This window comes from Carassius carassius, chromosome 12, assembly GCF_963082965.1.
Source record: "Carassius carassius chromosome 12, fCarCar2.1, whole genome shotgun sequence".
In the NCBI taxonomy this organism is placed as follows: domain Eukaryota; kingdom Metazoa; phylum Chordata; class Actinopteri; order Cypriniformes; family Cyprinidae; genus Carassius; species Carassius carassius.
In genome coordinates this window covers 31,206,123-31,228,778 of record NC_081766.1, presented here as the reverse complement: position 1 = coordinate 31,228,778, position 22,656 = coordinate 31,206,123, and the positions used below count along the sequence as shown (strand labels likewise).

Here is a 22,656-nt window from a genome sequence, read left to right as displayed (position 1 = left end):
CTTCAAAAACACGTTGAACTATGATTTGACCCTGAAAAACGTATAATCTGTACAGTCCCCTATAACACAGCTCTAAAGCTTCTAAAACTAGAATCTTTATTAATTGAATTAGAGTGACATCATCCTGTTTTTACTGTATTTTTGATCAAATAAATGCAGGCTTTTTATGTTTGTTGTAACATCTGCAGGTCATTTCCTGGTGATAATCAATGATTCAGTACAACTGCTCATCTCCAGACTCGCTGTACGCAGCTGTGAATGCATCATGGTGCTCCACCAGAGAGGACGAGTGTCACATCAGAACGGTGAACCAGTCAGGCCTCTGTCTGAGCCGCAGTGCTTACCTGGAGAAGATCCTGGGCCCTTGCCGCTCACCCTTCTTCCTGCCTATGTGCATCACCTACCTGCTCATCTTTGTAGTCGGCGTGCTGGGCAACAGCCTGACTTGTATAGTCATCGCCCGTCACCGTGTGATGCGCACAACCACAAACTACTACCTGTTCAGCTTGGCTATTTCTGACCTCCTCGTGCTGTTGCTTGGTCTCCCGCTGGAGCTTTATGAACTCTGGAGCAACTATCCCTTTCTGTTTGGCCTCGCTGGCTGCTACTTCAAAACCTGCCTGTTCGAGACAGTCTGCTTTGCCTCTGTGCTAAACGTGACCGCCTTGAGCGTTGAGCGCTACAGAGCGGTGTTGCATCCTCTGCAGGCCAAACACATGGCAACGCACGCTCATGCCAAGCGCGTTATCCTTGTGCTATGGGCTGTCTCGCTCTTGTGTGCCTTGCCTAATACCAGTCTGCATGGTGTGGAGATGTTAAAACCCCGTTTTGGACTCACTTTCCCCGATTCGGGTGTGTGTACCCTGGTGCATGATAGGTGGATCTACAACTGGCTAGTGCAGGTGACGGCTCTGCTGTTCTTCATCCTGCCGATGCTGACCATCACTGTCCTGTATGTGCTGATCGGCCTGCAGCTGCATCGAGAACGCCAGTGTTTTGATTCACAGATTGGGCTCAATCAAGATGGGTTAAATCAGAGGGCACGCCATGGGCAAGTCACAAAAATGCTCTGTGAGTCCTGTTTCCCCTTCTACACCTGCTGTTGGTATGCTAGTATGGGTTTAAGCAGTGGTGTCCAACCCAAAAATAACAGAAAAATAATTTTTTGTACCTTTTTTTATGTTCCGGAGCTACTGCGACAGTGATTAAAAAAAAACAAAACACACATAACGTCATAATACTTAAAATTTATACACACATAATAATTAAAATTTTAATTACCCCATGATTTACTCAGGCTCAAGGCATCCTAGATGTATATTACTTTCTTCTTTCAGGCAAATCCAATCAGAGTAAATATATATATATATATATATATATATATATATATATATATATATATATATATATATATATATATTTATAAATGTCCTGGAACTTCTAAGCTTTATAAAGGCAGTGAATAGGTGTTACTTTTCAATAGAAGTACACTAGAGCGCATCCATCCATCATAAAAAGTGTCCCACACAGCTCCAAGGGGTGTTAATAAAGTCAGTAAAGTTAATAACTGAGGATGTAGGCGTGGCACAAGAAAGCAAAACAAAACATAATGAGGATTTGCAAAGAACATTTTCGGAGGACTTTGATATAAGGCAAGAGAAGACTGGTTTTACAGAAATTTTGCTTCCTTTGCTCCTGTAAACAAAACATGGTTCTCGTGAGACTATAGCGTTTTCTCACTGGAGCTTATGTTACGCCTACATCCTACATCACCCGCTGGAACACCACTCTCTCGTGAACACATGTAAAGCAGCTAGCGGAAGCTGGAGGATACTGATTACTAATCAGAATACTTGAGAACACTTGAGTTATACAATTGTAGAAAACTCAAGAGACTCTGTTAATAATCTGTGCTGATAAACAGAAAATTCTCATCTGTGCTTTATCAGCCTCATGTCATGTTATTATAAATACAAAGGGGATCTGATTTAGTAATAGCGTCAGTCTACATCTGGCTTATTGTAATAGCTAGTCAGCACTACGCTGTGTGGCCATCCTCAACTAATTTCAACATTTACTTTGATACTGAGATGCAAACAAAATACTTAAGATCTAGTCATGTATTCTCAAGTTCATAAACACTGTCAGTAGAGCAGATGTGTGCCAGTAGTAACAGTTTTGTTTTATAGATTTAAACACATTATAAGTGTATCTAGACACTTAAAGCACACTTTAATGTGTGAATGTCATTGCATTAGATAAAACAATAGTGTCATCTGCAAACAGATGATGTTAGAGCTTTTCCCAGAACTAACGTCACTATTCATAGCTGTTTTTGTAATGACCATTAAAGGAATAGTTCACCCAAAAATGATGTTTTGATAAACATTTACTCGCTCTCAGGCCATCCAAGATGCAGATGAGTTTGTTCCTATCAGCCCAGATTTGGAGAAATGCAGCATACCATCACTGTTAGTAATGGATCCTCTGCAGTGAATGGGTGCCGTCAGAACAAGAGTCAAAACAGCTGATAAAAACATCTCAATAATTGTTTAGAATGGTTTTTATTTGCAAACAGTGGTTGATCTGTGAATATTTCTCTCCTGATTCAGAGCAAGATGAAGAGAGAAACATGGATAGGGGACTTGCATAGGGTATTATTTTTCGGTCTGAAGTTTAAAAAGTCTTGATAAATTTGTTTCTTACATAAATCAGCTTTCCTCACAAGACCTTAACTAATGGACTGGAGTCGTGTGGATTACTTGTGGATTATTGTGATGTTTTTATAGTTTTATCTGCGATCTCCTCTCTGTGTGCGTGCGTGCGTGCGCGCGCGCGCGCGTGTGTGTGTGTGTGTGTGTGTTTGTGTGTGAGAGAGAGAGAGACAGAGAAAGAGAGAGAGAGAGATTTGCATCAATGAAAGCAGCACATTAATATAAAATGGTGATTCAACTGATTTGTAACTACCTGGATTCCATGGTATAACAACATAACACAACATTACATTACATTACATATAACATAACATTACATTACATATAACATAACATATAACATATAACATAACATTACATATAACATATAACATATAAAATATAACATATAACATAACATTGCATCACATTAGATATAACATAACATTACATTACATTACATAACATTACATATAACATAACATAATACATAACATAACGTAACATAACTTTATATATAATGTAACATTACATTACATATAACATAACAACATAACAACATAACATGACATAACATAACATTACATTACATATAACATTACATTACATTACATTACATATAACAACATAACATAGCATAACATAACATAACATATAACATAACATTACATTACATTACATTACATATAACATAACATAAAATATAACATAACATTACATTATATTACATTACATATAACATAACATTACATATAACGTAACATAACATAACATGTTGTGTGTGTCAAACAAGTGCACTGATGTGGAAAATACTTTCCACAGTTAGTTATAACATAACATAACATGGTTTAATATAGTATAAAAGGAATAATTATTATAAACATTTACATGTAATTTCTGATGTACTTTGTGTGTATCTGACAGGTGCATTGGTGATAGTGTTTGGAATATGCTGGGCCCCGTTTCACATCGATCGTGTCATGTGGAGCTACATTGATGAATGGACTGCAGAGAACCACCATGTCTTTCAGTATGTGCATCTTCTTTCTGGTGTCTTCTTCTACTTGAGCTCAGTGGTCAATCCCATCCTGTATAACCTCATGTCTTCACGCTTCAGAGAAATGTTCTGTGAGGTGCTGTGTCAAAAAGACCGTCGTCAGCTCTCAATAAGTAAGGTCACATTACGTAGTGTTGTTTCTGCCTCTGTTTCTCCCTCCAATTCTGTCTCTTTTTCTGTAAAATTCAACCCTCGTGGGCTGCCACACACTCTCTAGAAAAAAAAAGAGTATTCCACTCAAGTTATTTTATGCAAATACTATATCACTTATAGTTGCACTGTCAAAGTATTCAATACTGTATATAAAGTTAAGTTCATGAGTGCTCACGTAATTAAGTTAACATCCAGAGATGCATTAATAGGCAATATACAAACACACTACCATTCAAAGGTTTGGGGTCTTATTTTCACCAAGGCTGCATTTATTTAAGAACACAGTAAAACAGTAACATTGTGAAATATTATGTAAACATTTTTTATTTTCTTTTTGAATATATTTTATTATGTAATTTATCCTGTGATCAAAGCTGAATTTCTCCCATCAATATGCTCAAGGAACTTTTTTTAAAATTATTATTAATCTCAAATCTCCGATAAAGTTCCAAAGAACAGCATTTTAAAAAATGACTTTACTGTCACTTTTGGTCATTTTAATGCATCTTTGCTGAATAAAAGTATAATTTTCTTTCAATTACTCAAACAATCTATCAGTCAATAATAAAAAAGATTACATATTGGAAACAAATGAGCTGTAGCCTTATGGGCAGGGCAGCATTCTGACATGGTTCACATGTTTCTCGGGTGACCTGACTTTGAAGTCTTTTCCTCAATGTGTCCTGTCTCTCCTCCTACTGTCCTGTCTAATAGAAGCCCAGAAATATAACTTTAAAAGAAGTTGGTAGGTTAGTTTGTATATTTCTTCTCTGCCAATGTAAATAGTTCCATAAGAAGCCAAAGCATTAAGTTTTACATGTCACCAACCAACACACAGACTGAAAGTCTCACCGTTCATCACCGTTCATCCTAACAGTCAAACATAAGGACTGGAACTGTAAAATAAATCAAAGAATGTTACAATATATCAGCAAAAATACAGCAAAAACAGTAATATTCTGAAATATCACAATTTTACTTTAATTATTTTCAAGTGTACTTTATTCCTGGTGAACGTTGAATTTTCAGCATCGTTACTCCAGTCTCACATGATCCTTCAGAAATCATGATGCTTCTTATGAAACATCTCTGATTATTGGATTTCAGGATTCAAAGATAAATAGAAAGTTCAAAGCAATCGCGTTTATTTGAAACATTTTGAAAGTCTTTACAGTAATCTTTGGTCAGTGTATTGCATCCTTTTAGAATAATAAACCATGTCTTGTAAAACACGCTTGTGTATGACGCAGAGTATAATTGATAGAGATTGTAAATCTCACATTTTTCCAGTAACCAAGCAAGTTTCCCATCATCTTCACTGACTGTATAATCTACTATAATGATGCCACATTTCACATCTCTGTGACTATGTGATGAGGTCATATATATGCATTATATACAGTATGTTTATGTTTGTTACAAGTTGTATTCCACGTGTTTAAAAATGACCGTTCCTTGTGGTCTCAGCCATTCAATGACTTCAGGATGTCACAATCACAGTGAATGTGAAATATATATGAATGATATACTAAAAATGAGCTATAGATTTATTCGTAGCTATAGAGAAGTCATGTCGATTCTGCAGATGTTTGTATAATGATGTTTCTCACTGCTCAAGGCTGGAATGCTCTCAATCTCCAGTTTATTGGGCTTTTCCACCTGTGTACTTTTCTCTCTTTATCTGTCTGCTTCTACCCGACGCAGAGCAACACATCATCTGTCAGATCCCCCCCAAAAAAATTGGATTTCAAAAATGCATTTCAATTATTATATCATGGGACTTTGTCAATGGCATAAATAGTGCATACATTTATATATTATTTTAAGTAATGTAAATATGTCTATTAGCCAGATCTGGAGGGTAAGAACAATATACTTTTGTCAGTATCTTCTGTTGTTATTCATGTTCTTGTTTTTGCATGCTTTTTCAATGATGTATTGCTAAATAACATCCTCATGTTTATTTCACCGCTTCTAATTTATTCAGCCATTGTTTTGGTTTAACAATGAATTACGGATTCTCATATCAAAACTAACATTTTAAATGCATTATCCATTAAAAACAACAGAGAAATCAGTTGTCATTGTTATAGTACTGATTGTATTAAATTCATATATTTACTGGCAGTTTCTTTTTTATATCTGGCCTGCTGTTAAAAGAAAAATGAGGAAAAATGTCACCAGTAGGATAATTAAACCAAATGTAATTTGAATAAACTATTCAAATCTGATTGGATATATCAGAATGATGATTCAATATTAATTTAATAAATCTATATTCATATTTAACATTCAGTTTATTGAATATATTTGGAAGTTAAAACATGCAGCTAATACAGATTTAGAGAAGTCGCTCTTTTGGCCTAAAGCATCAGAATTCACACCAGACAGTGTTGATCATCTATACTCTTTCATATGTAGGAATCATGCTTTATTCTGAGTAACATGTTTGCTTCATGCACTGTAATGAATGTGAATGTTGTCTGATAAAGCACCAGTCACTTGTCTGTGCTTCACATTTTGATACAAATCCACCCAAGCTCACTTACACATTTATTGTCAAAAACGCTGGAGTTGTCATTGTTACTGATGAAATAAAGATGATCAGATGCACTGGTGATGAGTCTTGCTCAAGGGTACAAGAGTTCTGGAGAAACTTCACATCGCTTTATTTTAAAGATCAAGGCTACTTAACCCAGATAACCAGTTTCCGGCTATTTCTTTAAGAAAAGTATTTTATCCAAGTGACTCTCCAAGACGTTCACTGAGGGCCCCTAGTGATCTGTGAGGATAACCACGGTTTTAAACACTTAGTGTGAGCTTATAATCCAAGGCAGTGTATTGTAATTTTCTTAAAATTTGGTTATTGATTCTTCCACCACAGTAGATAAAAAAATACAGAATAGAACAGTACATTGTCTATAGATTGCATCCTTGAAGTCTGCTATGCATGCAATGCACACTGTGTACTTTGTAACTTCAGACCAAATTTATTAATAAACTTCCACTTACTACAGAGAAATGTTTGCCAGAAAAAGGCCCCTAAAACAAGTACAAACAAAGAGAACTGAATTTTTATGTATGTCAGTTTTTGAAAGAAGATTTCTTGGAATCTTTATTGGAGTTCTCCTTTATAGCAGTGTACTTCCTCTCAAACTGTGCCACATCAAACTTCCGCTTGCAGCCGGCATAATTCATAAAGCGAATTTTGCCAAAGATGGGCCGTTCTGCCCAGCCCTGGTCATGGATGCCACAGATGGACCACATGCAGCCTGGGAAAAATATTAAAGAAAATTTATTCAATCAAGTTCATTCAGTAAGAGGTCAGCAAGTTTTGTTCATGTTTCTGAAAGAAGTTTCTTATGCATTTATTTGATCAAAAATACAGTCAACTCTTTAATACTGTGAATTATTACCGTATTTTCCGGACTACAAGTCAGACTTTTTTTCTTGGTTTGGCTGGTCCTGCGACTTGTTTATCAAAATTAATTTGACATGAACCGAGAGAAATGATCCAAGAGAGCGCCCTCTTGTGGCTGTAGACGGTAATGTTTTCTCTTGGTTCTTGGTTCTAAATAAATGCGACTTATACTCAGGTGCGACTTATAGTCCGAAAAATACGGTATTTATATATTTTTTATTTTAAAATATAATTTATTCCTGTGATGCATTTTTCAGCATTATTCCTCCAGTCTTCAGTGTCACATGATCTTCAGAAATAATTCTAATATTCTGATTTGCTGCTCATTAAACTTTTTTTTTTTTTTTATTGTGCCACATCATATTTTTGTGGAAACTTTGATTTATTTATTTTCTTTACTGTCCAGTTAGTTTAATTTAATGAATCCTTAATGAAAAAAAGGGTATTCATTTCTTGACCTCAAATTTATGTGCGTGTGTATATATATATATATATATATATGTGTGTGTGTGTGTGTGTGTGTGTGTGTGTGAGTGAGATAAATTGATAATATACCTACAAAGCCTACGAAACACTACCACTTTAATAATTTATTGTAAGAATGTATTTTATCTTCTAGAACAATCCAAACATCAGGTTTCTCACCCACATATCCGTTGGGATCGCAGCCGTCTAAAGACAAACGGTCATTCAGATAAATAGCAATAGAGAGGGCTTCTTCAGGGGACGCAGTCCACTCCAGGATCTTCTTTGCCCAGTACATGCGCAGGAACCCATGCATCTTCCCTTCTGACACCAGCTGACGCTACAACACATTTCAGTGCACAGGGTTTGCCATTACAGCAGTGGTTCTGACATACACAAATGACAAAAACTCTACTATGAAACCACCAAAAAAAAACTATTTAATTCAAGTGTTGACTCTTCTGTTTAGTTACCTGTGCAGCGTTCCACAGCTGGTCATGGGTCTTGGCGTTCTCCAGCTGCTCTTTCGTGTAAAGGTACTGTCTGCAATCCTTAGCGTGATCCTGCAAAGTCTTCTTCGCCCAATCATATGCACCTGTGCACAGAAATATAGAATTTAAACAAAAAAAGCCCTGGAAAAAGCTAATTTGTAAAGGTATCTTGTTACTGTGCAGAGTTTAAAAGATATTTATTATTTGCAGTCCATACAACATTTAATGCCACGACTATATGAATGCCTGTGTGTGATTAAAGCGACTGACGCAGCGCTCACCTGAAATGTTGTCATAGCTGTGGTTGTAGAAGCAGAAGTTGTCAGCGAGCTCCCGGCGCACCACCAGTTCCTCAATAAAAGACGCCACGGACTCGCTAGCGTTCTTTTCTCGTTTGACCTGCCTCACCACACGCTGAGAAGATAACTGACCTACAAGAAAAAGTGGTTGGTGTAAAATAAAGATAGCTCCCTCGAAAAACTCAATCTCTCACACTCGTGTTGTTCTAAACCTGCAGGACTTTCTTTCTTTAGTAGATCATAAAATATTATTTTTGTCAATACAAGAATGCCCTATTTATTTTTATTGCATGAACAACAACCAAAAAAACAATTAAGCCAGATAGCAAACTGACCGGTGTGGATCCAGGGGGAGAGATGGCTGAGGGCATCATAGTTAGGATTGTTCCTGTGAGTGGCAAAGAGACGCAGTCGTTGGTCGATGAAGGACTCCAGCATGGCCATGCCACCAGAGGTGCCAGGCTGAGCCCATTCCACCTCTCCAACACTGCGCTCCACCTCCAGAGACGACAGCACCTCCTCCCAGTCCACTGGCTGAAACACAGAAGAAGAAGATGGGAAACACCACGTTATATAGATCCAGGGTTTAAAGTCATAACGCATTGGAGAATGCAAACAAAAAAAAAAAAAAAAAAAAAAAGGCACATGTACTTCATAGATTACTACAGGCAAGTGATCAGCTAAGGACAAGAAAGAAAAACCCTTTTCCCCCACATTCAAAATGACTATACAACAAATCAAACGGGTATTAAATAATAATATATATCTTTATTGTTGTTATTATTGTTACAATTATTATAAATAGATTATATTAATTATAATGATTATTAACTATAAATATCAATATAGAGTATTATTATTATTATTTTATTCTGTATTTTAAATATATTTTAAAACGCAGCTATGTTTAATCAGATTTAGACAATAAATGTGGGACATGCTTCAGGTTAGGGATGTAACGATTCACTCAACTCACGATTTATTTATTTTTTACAAAATGAGATTTAAGACTAATTATAAAATTAAACGTGTCCTTTTATTATTGCTTGGACAAAATGCTGAATATTTCTTTGTGAAAAAAAAAAAAAAACTATAATAATATAGCACTTGTTGGTTTGATTGCTTCTTTTGTCCTTATCTGTAAGTAACTTTGGATAAAAGTGTCTGCTAAATTGCAAAATCTAAAAATATAATGTAAATGTAAATAACAAAACTAAATTTTAAATGTTAAAACAAGCCCCAAATCAAATAAATTAATAACACACACAAAAATCTCTTCATTTAAACAAAATAAGGCTTTGTGCTCTTTCCATTTGAAATTAGAGGCAACCACCGCATTTGAATTATAATCCAAACAAAGATGTTGCATACGTACATGCAGTTTTTAATCTAAATTAGAAATTTGAAGCAAAAACAGAATGGTCTGGCTTCATTTTTGTGAAACTACACAAAAAATGTCTGCATGAAACAGCAGACGAGCCGAAGGAGACGCAGATTCACTCTCTGCCAGCAGGTGGAACTTAAAGCGTTTCCTTGGTTACCGCTGTAAACAAAGCAGCTCTGCACATATTAACTTTAATGTGCATTATACAGAGGCAAGAAAAATAACATCTAAACTTTCTAAAGACAGTAAGTTCCCCTCAGACATATATTCATATAGATTCCTACCGTTAATTGAATCACGATTTGTTTAGCATCTGTTTAGCATATATTTTAATAGATTTTCAACCGGCTTGCAGTTAATCCCTACTTCAGGTTGGAAAAAATAGGCTATCCATTTAAATATGAAAAAAAAAAAACTTTGGTAAAATCCTTGATTAAACCTCTGCTGCACGAGAAGCGGAGTGAGGATGAGTGTCCACAAGAGGAATCTCGGTGAGGAATTCTGGCAGAAGTTTAGTGATTTTGCCCCGTATAGTCCTGGCTCCATATTCCAGCTTCCCAGACGCTTCCCAGCAGGGCACCACGTTATGTGCATCAACCTTGATTCAGATGGCAGGAAAATGAAACATGGTTTCAAATCAATACAGTGTCAGAAATGAGCTCTGTAGTTGAGAGAACATGACATTCAAGAACTGAGCAAGTGCAGAGACAAACAAATAATGACTAACACACCTGAATGAAGGGCACGTCAGCCGGAAGGTGTTTCTTAACAGTCTCAATCCACTGGAGAGGGATTCTGAGAGGGTTGAAGTCAGTGACAACTGCTCCAAACTTCCACTTTTTGACAAAGCTTGGCAGATTCTGTCCGGGTTCTCCTGACAGCAGATGGAACTGAATATCCAAGCTTTTGCATTCCTGCGACAAGAGACATTTTATTGTAATATCACACATTAAATGTCCCCATTACCTAGCAGTGCAGCACCAGCCAATCAAAAACACTGGTTTGGTCTAATTCTGTTGCTCAATCTAACAAATAATTAGCAAAAGCTGCTTTGTCTGTGTGCAGCAGACACAAACACTCCCTGACAGACACAATGATGTCTCTTATTTGAGTAGAGATGTAATGTGAGACCGTGGACCACAAAACCTTAAGTATCTATTTATTGAAATTGAGATTTATACATCATCTGCAAGTTGAATAAATAAGCTTTCCGTTGATGTATGATTTATTAGGATCAGACAATATTTGGCTCAGACAACTTTTTGAAAATCTGGAATCTGAAGGTGCAAACCAAAAATAAATTCTGAGAAAATCACCTTTAAAAGTTGTCCAAATTAATTCTTAGCAATGCATATTACTAATCAAAAAATAAGTTTTGATATGAACTGAACAAAATTATAAAGGCAACACTTTTGTTTTTGCCTCCATTTTTCATGAACTGAACTCAAAGATCTAAGACTTTTTCAACGTACACAAAAGGCCTATTTCTCTCAAATCCGTCTAAATGAGCTAGTCTAGTGAGTATTTCTCCTTTGTCGAGATAATCCATCCACCTCACAGGTGTGGCATATCAAGATACTGACTGGACACAGGTGTGCCTGTACCATAATGCATGGGGCTGTGCATTATCATGCTGCAACATGAGGTGATGGTCGTGGATGAATGGCACAACAGTCGGCCTCAGGATCTCGTCACAGTGTCTCTGTGCATTCACAATGCCATCAATAAAATGCACCCGTGTTCGTTGTCCATCACATACGACCATACCATAACCCCACCATAAGCCATACACACTGTCTGCCATCTGCCCTGTACAGTGGAAACCAGGATTCATCCATGAAGAGAACACCTCTCCAAAGTGCCAGACGCCATCGAATGTGAGCATTTGCCCACTCAAGCTAGTTACAACAACAAACTGCAGTCAGGTCGAGACCCGATGAGGATGACGGGCATGCAGATGAACTTCCTTGAGATGGTTTCTGACAGTTTGTGCAGAAATTATTTGGTTCTGCTAACAGATTGTTGCAGCAGCTGTCCGGGCAGCTGGTCTCGGATGATCTTGGAGGTGAAGATGCTGGATGTGGAGGTGCTAGGCTGGTGTGGTTACACGTGGTCTGCGGTTGTGAGTCCAGTTGGATGCACTGCCAAATTCTCTGAAACGCTTTTGGAGATGGCTTATGGTAGAGAAATGAAGATTTAATTCACAGGCAACAGCTCTGGAGGACATTCATACAGTCAGCATGCTAAGTGCATGATCCCTCAAAACTTGCGACATCTGTGGCATTGTGCTGTGTGATAAAACTGCAAACATTAGAGTGGGCTTTTATTGTGGCCAGCCTAAAGCACACCTGTGCAATAATCATGCTGTCTAATCAGCATCTTGATATGTCACACCTGTGAGGTGGATGGATTATCTCGGCAAAGGAGAAGTGCTCACGAAGACAGATTTAGACAGATTTGTCAACATTTGAGAGAAATAGGCCTTTTGTGTACATAGAAAAAGTCTTTGAGTTCAGCTCATGAAAAATGGAGGCAAAAACAAAAGTCTTGCATTTATAATTTTGTTCAGTGTATTTACGTTAGGAAATTCACAAAATATCTTCATGGAACATGAACTACACTTAATATCCTAATGATTTTTTGGCATAATAAAAAAAAATTCAAATTTTGACCCATACAATGTGTTTTTAGCCATTGCTTTAAATATACCCCAGCAACTGAAGACATATTTCTGTACCTTTGCCACTTCTTGCAGTCCTTTTAGCATAAAGGCGTACTGTCTGTAGGTTGCATCTAAATATCGAGGCACCAAGCAGAAGCAGATGTGAAGAGGAAGTTTCTCAGCCAAAGCCAGCTGCTGAGCATAGATCAATGCCCAGTTATCTGCAACACAAACATCAATGTACACTAGCATTCAAAGGTCTGTGCACAGTAAGACTTTAAGCAATTAATAATTGTATTCAGCAAGGATATTGATCAAAAGTGACAGTAAGGTGTTATAGTCTTATTTTTAAATTCAATACGTTTTGTAATTAATAAGGTTATTATTCAGTAATTCCATGAAATAGATTTACATTTTCGCTTTTAAACCCATCAAAACCTATCAAATCCAGCAAAGGATCCCAGCGGTGCCTTTGCTGGTGATCAAGCGCCACCTTGGTCTGTGAGGCTTGTGGGGAAGTCGTGGTTTAGTGGTACTGAAGTTTAGTTTACTGAAGATGGCTAAGGACTCAGCTGTCCGGATTGAGTTGGGGAGGTAATTCCACCAGGAGGGAACATTTAATTTAAAAGTCCGTAAAAGTGACTTTGTGCTTCTTTGGGATGGCACAATCAAGCGACGTTCACTTGCAGAACGCAAGCTTCTAGAGGGCACATAAGTCTGAAGTAACAAATTTAGTTAAATGGGTGCGGAGCCAGTGGTAGTTTTGTAGGCAAACATCAATGCCTTGAATTTTATGCGAGCAGCTATTGGAAGCCAGTGCAAATTGATAAACAGAGGTGTGACGTGTATTCTTTTTGGCTCATTAAAAATTAATCTTGCTGCCGCATTTTGGATTAATTGTAAAGGTTTGATAGAACTGGCTGGAAGACCTGCCAAGAGGGCATTGCAATAGTCCAGCCTGGACAGAACAAGAGCTTGAACAAGGAGTTGTGCTGCATTATCCGAAAGAAAGGGCTTGATCTTCTTAATGATGAATAAAGCAAATCTGCAAATCTGCTCTTGCCAATCTTAGAGCTTCAACAACTGAGAGCAAGGCAGTCTCAGTTGAATATCCACTTCTCAAGCCAGATTGCTTGCTGTCAAGGAGGTTGTGTGAGAAATGTAGAATTCAAGTGATTTTTAAATGAAAGGAAGAAGGGAAACTGGTCTGTAGTTCTCTAAAAGAGATGGGTTGAGGGTGGGTATATTATATATATATATATATATATATATATATATATATATATATATATATATATATATATATATATATATATATATATATATTTGTAAAATGGCGCAGTTATTTAAAATACACTTTTAACATCAGTACACTTAACATCAGTCAGTCAAGCTTTATAATAATCAAGTATTATTTAATATAACTTAAGTAATTAGATGTACATTTGATAACCATGCATATTATTCATTTTAACAGAACATTTTAACTTGAGAGGTGGTTGATTTTCTGTCATTCAATGTTTCTGACAAAAAAAAAAAATTAGGAAAAAACTAACAAAAATACTGTTAGGATAATAAAGGAGAGAGTATGTTTATGATCAAACCTCCAAACATTAGATATTTCTAAAAAGCTGTGAATGTGCTCAGTACAGGACATCCAGACCTCAAACTGTGGCATGTAGGGTCTCTAAAAAATTCACTAAAATATATTGCGTCTATGGAGGACAAAAGACTATGCCTGGGTCTCAGGAGAATATAGAACCAAGTCTTTCTTATTATTTCTCCTATAATAACACATTGGCTGATGCATCATCATCAACTTTCTCTATATACTTTACCTTGGACTCTTTGGTCGCGGGACATCCAGTAGAGGACCCCATCAGAGCCCTGATTGATTTTCTGGGTGTCTGATAAATAACGGAGGCGCTTTTTGTTGACCTCGCATCCCTGCGCTGCTCTGCGGAGCTCGGTCACTTCCCGCAGCAGCCAGCCGGACTCTCGCGCTCTTCCCTCGGCGAGCCTCGGCTGTTTTCCCCCGCCGCTGTCCGGAGACTCTCTCTGCCGCTTCAGCTTGCGCTTGTTTGCAGACATACTGCTGTAATGTAGAAGTGTGTTTGGGTCGCTGACGGCACGGAGTAGCGTGGATCTGATGTACAAGCTCGTAGAAAACAACCTAGACATACAGTAACGTTAGACGTCTGATTAACACTGCATAAGGTGCACGATGCATTAAGAAAAAAGAGCTCATTAAAGAACCGGTTTACCTAATATGAAGCATACATTACCCGCTCGCGCACCTGAAACAAAAAGCACTTTTAAATAGAATTCAGTCGCTGGCTGGCGGTGCACACTTTCTCACGTGTTTTTTGTTGGTTTTGTAACACGGCTCGTTGACCAATCACTGCTGGAGGCGGGGCTTACACTCCTGCTGTGTTACTCAACGTTACGTTTTCCATAAGAATAACAAAGAACTTGTTGCACAAGATTTGAAAAAAAGTACACTAAACAGACATGGTCATATAGCACTCAAATGCAAGTTATTATTAAAAGTCGAAAGTATTGCTGGATTTGACTATTAATGCAAAATCGGAGTCAATTCCTTTCTTGAAACTACATTTCCCAAGAGCCTCAGCACGAAGTGCGTAAATTTGCGCATGCCCAGACGAAAGCTGCTAGTGTTGTCTTGTTCGTTGTCGAGTTGTTAGATCGTGCAGGGAGTTTGTCGTTTGTTTCTTCATTTCTATCACAGCTCAAACTGCAGAATGAGTAAATCTAGTTTTAAATCGGTTGGCAGTGGAAGTACAGATGGACTCGATAAGGTTGACATGTCTCTAGGTAACGCCACAGATAAAACTAGCCGACTCTGTGTAACGTTAGCTGATTAGCATTCTGTCATTTAATAGAATTTAAGATGTTATTTGTCATAGTTTGATTCGATTTAAACATTGCGACAGTCGCTTTATATCGCAATATAATACATGCATACACATTATTGGTGTTTTATTGATTGATAAATGCGTTCAAAGTTATATCTTGACTGCGTTTCCTGAGGATCACTTATTTCCCGGATAATATTTACGTTAGTTCAGCAGAATTGTTATTTTACGTGTTTTCAATGAACAAACAGAATGTTAATTAACGTGTTTTCAATTAACATTTCAGGAGTTTTATTGATTTAAAGTTAATTTGTCTTAATTGTTTTTTGTTTAATGTGCTTAATGTTATTTTTTGTGTTAAATTGAACTACCCCGCACTTTGTGTGATGTGATCTGTATAGTTTGATCTGATCAGATTTATTGCATTCTTATTTCACAGATGATATTATCCGACTGAATAGAAAGCAGAATCAATTTCAGGCCCAGAAGTCAAAGCACAGACCCCCGGTGAAAGGTCGCTTCAACCAAGGGATGAAAACTGGGCCAAGAGCTGGAGTGCCACCTAAAGGAGGTCAAATATAAAGTTTTGTTTTGTCACATTAATTTTGTGCAAAGATCATCTAAATTGAGGTTTCCCCCTTTTAATAAGTTGTTTAAAAAAAAAAAAGACCACCGTGTGTGTGCTCTTGGATGGGTTAAATGCAGAGTTGCAGAGTGGCCACATGTTACTTTTCAGTTTTTTTTTTTTTTTCAGCATATTCAGCCATGCAGGTGGAAAACACAACTTTTCCATTAATCACTTTAGCTGCCCTGCTTTAATCTTATTATTTTATTTATTGATTTATTTTTGACTTGTTTATTTAGTGTTAGCATGTACAATATACAATGTGTCTTCCTGAGGAAAATAGAAATACCTTAATAGAAGATCTTCAAAGTATTGTGACACGGGTTTGGCTTCAAATTAACTACAAAAACACCTCCAAAGCAAAAAAAAAAAAAAGAGCGCATAAATATTTCCCATACATAAATCTATCATCAAAAGATTCCAGCTAAAAGTGGAGACTGATACATGTCATTTGAAACTGAAAAGAACATTATAACACAAAAGAACCCAGACCATTCTTTGTAAGTTGCAAAGTTGCAATGCTCACCTCCAGAAGGAGGGGACACTTCACGGTTTTATAATAAATTCAGTGTTTCATTGTATGCAAATCAGCCATGTCTGAAGAGTTTCTGCAACTGGTTTCTGTTTTTTCCTTCTGTAGGAGGTGCTGTGAACAAAGGCTTCACTCGAAACCGCAAGCTTCCTCTCACGGTGACCAGGCGTCGTGGGCAGGGGGTCATCACTGGTTTAGCGGCGAGAAAAAATGCCGCCCTTCTTAAAGGAATCAGTCCACTCAACAGACCCGTCCAGAACAGACCCGCTCAGACAAGACCGATGCCCAACAGTGCTGCTGTGATCCAGGTGTGGAAACCAATCTTGCATAGAAGGGCGATTGTGATACTTGTGAACACATTCAGGTGTAGTTTTTGATATGCGTGGTATCGCTTGTCTCAGAGGTCTCAGCCATTTGTCCAGCGACGGCAGCTGCAGATCCAGAGGAGAACAAACCGACAGATGGACGTTCAGAAACCTCCGGGCTCAGTGTCTTACAGACCCTTTCAGCTTCGTAGAAAATGGTATGATTTTTTTTTGTTGTATTATCTGAGATAAAGTGATAGAGGTAGCTATGTGCAGTGCCTTATGAAAGTAAACATGAAAAAATGTGGCGCAAAAGAAGCCACAACTCAAGTCCAAGTGAAAGCATGAGTTTGCCAAAAATAACTTTAAAAAAAATTTTTTTTTATTAAAATTATTTTATAAAAAAAAAATGACCAATTTAAAATATTTTTTATTATAATTTAATTTATAACAATTTTTATTGTAACAATAATTATTTAAATATTTTATTTATTTATTTTAGACCAAGGTGGAACTTTTTAGGCAGAATTCTATATTCTATTACGAGGTGTTTTAGGTGAGCGTGGTTAACTCGTAACTTTGATAAAGAATATCTCTTTGGATTTGAGACTTTAGTCTTTGTAACTTTACAGATCTTCTTTATGCACCAAGAACTTGTAACACTCCAAAGAGAAAGGAAAACGTGAAATCACATCATATGACCCCTTTAATCAGAGTGTCTTATTGTCAGATTTTTGTTATCCATAAAAACATAAATAGTTGTACAGTTTAATATTTTTGTAGAAATGTATACTGGTTTTCTTTGATAAAGAAAAAATGTAAATATTTTGTAACATTATAAATGGTGACTATGGCTTCATAGCTATGACAAATCTTTTTTTTTTTTAAATTTTTTTTTTAATGTTTTTATTTTTTTGAAGTTGTCTCTATGCAGGATGTTTGCCTTTTGCTGATCATCTGTTCTCTACAGGAATGCTCCGACTGCTCAGCAAACACAGAGAGAAGCACGCCAGGCCACGTTTCTCTTCAGAAGAGGACTCAAAGTAAGAAGCTAGTGAACTTCCTGCCTAGAGTTCACACACAGATGTGTGGAGCACAGGCTGCGTTCCAGTTCACTTGCGAACTTCCCTAAGCACTCACCCTCGGGGGAATCCACGCAGCCATTTTAAAGTGCCTTCCACTTCGTCAAGTGGACGAGTGAAGTGTACATGGACATACCCTTGACCCCTCGATTCTGACCGAGTGCTTCATATACAGACTTCAGGTCGCTCTGTAGACCATAATGCAACACGACTGTCACGTCATCGCAGCTTGCTTTTAATTTATTCCCACCCCAAACAACTCTATAATATATAAATGATTTTTTTTTACATTTATAACAGCCCAAGCATATTTATATACATATCGAATGCTGCACCAAACAAATTCATAAGGTGAAACGTAAACAATAACAATAAAGTCCAGTTCAGCTCATTCCAAGGGTTCTGCAAGCAGAGGATACTCATGCAACTTAAACAATGACGTACATCCGAGGAAATGAGACAGAGGGATGTGTTTTCATTTTTTTTTTTTTTTTTTTTAAATGAAGCATGAAGACATGTTACACTGCACCCCATAAAAACAAATCAAACCAAGAAAAAAAGCAGTCAACCACCTCTTCAAGAATAAAGCAAGACTGGTTTTTAATAACTTCAAGTTTTTTTACTTAAATCAGTGACATTACTGACTTCATGTTCATATGAAAATGGTTAAAATGCTACTTTTACTTGAAACGTTATCAATTGAATTTTATCCAATTAAAATAGAAGTGGTTTCCTGTCTATTAATATTTCATTTTTTTAATATAGGTTCATGCACAGGTTCAGAAGACGAGGTCTGCTCAGCCCACACAGAGAACTCGCTCGTGAGTATACACCACTCTTGAACAATCTTTTGTTTTTTTGAGTTCAATTACTACAGGGTTCCCACGGGTCCTTGAGATCCTTGAAAGTTTAATTCTTGAATTTATTTTGTGCAAGAAGTTTTCTGGGAAAAAATCCCATATTATTCCCTCTGGTCCCCTAATGTGTTATTTCGCCAACAATTTGTGGCCTGTGCATAGAAGCTTTCTTGATTTACATTAGTTTCGCGCGTGAGGTACTCTGTGTTGTACGTTGCCATGACGTTAGAGTGACCACATCTCCTCTTTTCCGGACATGTCCTCTTTTTGGACCTAAAAAAATGCGTCCGGCCGGGATTTCTGAAACGTCCAAAATGTCGGAAATCGGCTTTTGTTTTCTACAGACGCAGTGTGTTTCTGTATTCGAGCGCTGTGAGGGACTGTCGTCTTAATCACGCTCCCACTGAATTTCTGACCATTATTGCCCACTTCTTTTGTGAAGGAGTGCCACTGGAAGAAGCTTTCTAGCTGTGTTTATGAGCAGTATGCATAACAGTGACTGTGAAATATGTATTTTAGGTATGGAAAGACATATTTTCAGTTTTGTTATTTGGGATATGGTCCTTTCACTACTTTAGGCACCACCAGCCAACCACACCCCGGACCCCCGCCCCCCACCCACAACCACTGTCCTCCTTTTGGAAAACTAAAATATGGTCTTCCTAGATGGTGTTCATGCGTGCACAAAACTACTAAGAGTGTACCGCTATGTTTCACAGATACACTCAGAAAATAATGTCGAGTTGCTCTGCTTGTTAATATAATGTAAACCCATGAGGCTAGAAAAATTTAAAAGCATATTCATATATCTTAAAACTTCTGGTTACACGAGCCTAAGCTCTTTTCAATAAAATCCATGCAAAAGTTAATATGAGATCATTTTAGAATACAGTATAGGATGTACTGAATATTCTTCAGTTTTATGCAAAACAGATATACAACAAATAAAATATCAGATCTGTCATATGGCCAAAAATTCATGCAAAAAAAGAAGCTTTTTTTTTTTTGCATAGTTGTGTTTGACGCATGAAAACTGTTACAATGTATCTTACTCTCACTTGAAATGTGTCCCCACATTAAGGCCTTGGATTTGAGGGTATTGGAGCTGGAAAGTCCTTGTAAGGTCCTTGAATTTGAAGTAACTCAAGGGGTGGGAACCCTGTTACTACTCTACCATTCGAAAGTTTGGGATCATAAAGATATATAAAAAATGAAATTAAAACTTTTATCCATTTAGGATGCTTTAAGTCTTCTGTATGCTGTATTTTTGAGCAGTAGCGTCCTGTAGATGAACTGTAAGTTTGTTAGTTCTCTCCTCTCTTCCTCCAGGTGGCGCACTCCTACAAACAACAGTGGCATCCTCACTGTGTCCATAGACAACCCCACAGCTAGAACACAGCCTGAGTATGATCACGTTTGATTTGCATCATTTAATAATAATTACAATGGCTGCCATTCAGAGATTTTACTTTGTAATTGTTTTTGTGTTTGAAATGATACTTGATAAGATGCATGTTCTCTCGAACAAGCTCCACATATTTTACATCCATTTGTTTCTGTCTTGTCATCTTAGTTTGGGAGGTTTGACCTCTGAGACTCTCTCTAGTGTGTTGTGAATGTGAGCTAATGAGGATTTGTCTTGCCCCGTCCAGGCCGGCTCAGTCCTGGTCGCTGCACCCCGTGACTGCGGCACGCTCCTCACCTCCTCAGGAGGAGCCCGAGAGGAAACCCCCTAAAGGTGTCGCCCTGCAGTTCGATATCAACAGTGTAGGCAAACAGGTAGGACTAATCACAATTGGATTTATCCTTGAGTCAATGAAATATAGTGTTTATCTTAAATTAGGACTCACTATTTTATGGTGTTCTTATTATAGTGTAATTAACCATTTAAGTACTGAGTAATATTAATTAACTACATTCACTTACTGTATGGTTAGGATAAGGTTTTGTTTATGGTTGATTGCATAATTTATTAATGCATTGCCATAATACGCTTTTTCTTTTAGCATAATTCAGTAATGTATTATTTTTTTAAAGCAGAACACAGGAACCTAAATTAAAATTTAATTTAGCCTAAAACCATAACCCAAAAACAAAGTTTATTTAATAATATAGCAGTCAAATGATTTATTAATCAACACCCTTATCACAATTTTTTATGTTTTTGATAGAAGTTCCTTATCAATGATTATCAATGCTGCATCACAAACAGTAATATTGTGAAATATTGTCACTGTTTAAAATCACTATTTTCAATTGGAATTTATTTTAAAATGTAATTTATTCCTGTTTTATTTTTTTTTCTCAGCATCATTACTTCTTCAGTGTCACATGATCCTTCAGAAATAGTTCTTAGATGCTGATTTACTGCTCAAGAAACATTTATGATAATTATCAATGTTGAAAACTGCTTTGCTACTTAATATTTGTGTGAAAACCGTGATACACTACTATTGGCGTTAGAGTAAAAAAAGAAAAAGTTAATTAGCATTTATTCGGCAAGGATGCATTAAATTGATCAAATGTGACAGTAAAAACATTTGTTACAAAGGTTTTCTGTTTCAAATAAGTTGTTATTTTGATCTTTCTATTAATCAGAAAATCCTAAAAAAAGTGTCATGCTTTCCACAAAAATATGAAGCAGCACAAATGCTTTTCAATTGCTTTAATATGAAATTAAGATAAATGTTAAAATAAAGCCACACAATTAAATGCCAGTGTCAAAAAAGTGTATATATATCAGACATTGTTTTAAAATTCAGTATAAAAATAATTTTGTTTAAAAAAAAAATTATATATATATATATATTTGCTCAAACCAAAAATTCTTTTTATACTGAATTTTAAAACAATGTCTGATTGGATTGACAATTAATCTTTCATTTAATCGTTTAAAGAAAAAGCAATCTGTTCCAGATCAGCCTCTAGAAAGACGTTTACATCAGTTGTGATGAACCTGCTGGTCATCTTCATTGTTGTTGTTTTCTGTATCAGACCGGCATGACCCTGAACGAGCGGTTTCGGCTCCTGAAGGACCAGCGTGTGGCGGCAGCACAGCAGAGCAGCAAAGGAGGACGCTTCGTCACTGTGGCCTAGAGCTGAACTCTGATCACACACTCCACAACAGTCCTACAGGACCGAACAGGGACCTGAGCCGGACTAACACTGTCATGACTCCAATCCATTAGCCCTAATGAAGGAGATTTCATCACAACGGGGATATGCTGGTTTTCTGGAAGAAGAGACGTTTAGGGAAGTGACTGATTTTCTGTTTTTTTTTTTTTCAGGTTCTTTTCTTAAAAGCTGCCATTCTGTCCTCACAAAGCAAGCATTAGCTGTTGTGCCTGAGTTTATGTTGTTGTCTCCTGAACTGCCCTTGATATGTGATGGCGTCCTGTTTTTTATATAAGCCTAAAGCAGCTGCAGCAAACTGAGTTGAAACATTTCTGTATAGACTTTGTTTTTCATGAAACGGTTGTATGACACAGAACATTCTTTTTGTAGAGCAAAAAAAAAAAAAAAACACATTTTAAGATGTTTTATATTATTTCAATTAAAAAAACAACATTGTGCAACAAATGTCTTTCTTGATACCTCCATATTTTATATGTATGCGTGTATATATATATATATATATATATATATATATATATATATACACACACCACACCATACTTTTAAATGCGTTCTTTTTAACAGTCAATCAAAATTTAGTTTTCTGTACTTTATGCATAAATTCATTGCAACATTTAAA

At 36.8% G+C, this 22,656-nt stretch overlaps 3 protein-coding genes across 3 annotated transcripts; 2 read left to right on the top strand and 1 right to left on the bottom strand.

The window, feature by feature from the left end:
- The first annotated feature begins 209 nt into the window (after window positions 1–209).
- On the top strand, window positions 210–4,044 carry nmur1b (neuromedin U receptor 1b). Its single transcript, XM_059562861.1, has 2 exons — window positions 210–1,071; window positions 3,618–4,044. The coding sequence occupies exons 1-2, from the start codon at window positions 210–212 to the stop codon at window positions 3,965–3,967; spliced, it is 1,212 nt and encodes a 403-aa protein (XP_059418844.1). The 3' UTR covers window positions 3,968–4,044.
- A 2,680-nt stretch (window positions 4,045–6,724) lies between these two features.
- Window positions 6,725–15,039, bottom strand: cpdp (CPD photolyase). The gene is made up of 10 exons (XM_059564113.1): window positions 14,890–15,039; window positions 14,464–14,798; window positions 12,701–12,846; window positions 10,695–10,877; window positions 10,403–10,561; window positions 8,915–9,113; window positions 8,562–8,711; window positions 8,263–8,384; window positions 7,970–8,129; window positions 6,725–7,175 (listed from the first exon to the last, which is right to left on the bottom strand). The coding sequence occupies exons 1-10, from the start codon at window positions 14,901–14,903 to the stop codon at window positions 6,988–6,990; spliced, it is 1,656 nt and encodes a 551-aa protein (XP_059420096.1). The 5' UTR covers window positions 14,904–15,039; the 3' UTR covers window positions 6,725–6,987.
- A 235-nt stretch (window positions 15,040–15,274) lies between these two features.
- On the top strand, window positions 15,275–22,473 carry LOC132155240 (UAP56-interacting factor-like). The gene is made up of 9 exons (XM_059564114.1): window positions 15,275–15,460; window positions 15,941–16,072; window positions 16,767–16,966; window positions 17,060–17,181; window positions 17,934–18,006; window positions 18,811–18,866; window positions 20,232–20,306; window positions 20,555–20,681; window positions 21,897–22,473. Exons 1-9 carry the CDS (start codon window positions 15,388–15,390, stop codon window positions 21,996–21,998), a joined length of 960 nt encoding a protein of 319 aa, XP_059420097.1. The 5' UTR covers window positions 15,275–15,387; the 3' UTR covers window positions 21,999–22,473.
- Window positions 22,474–22,656: the final 183 nt, after the last annotated feature.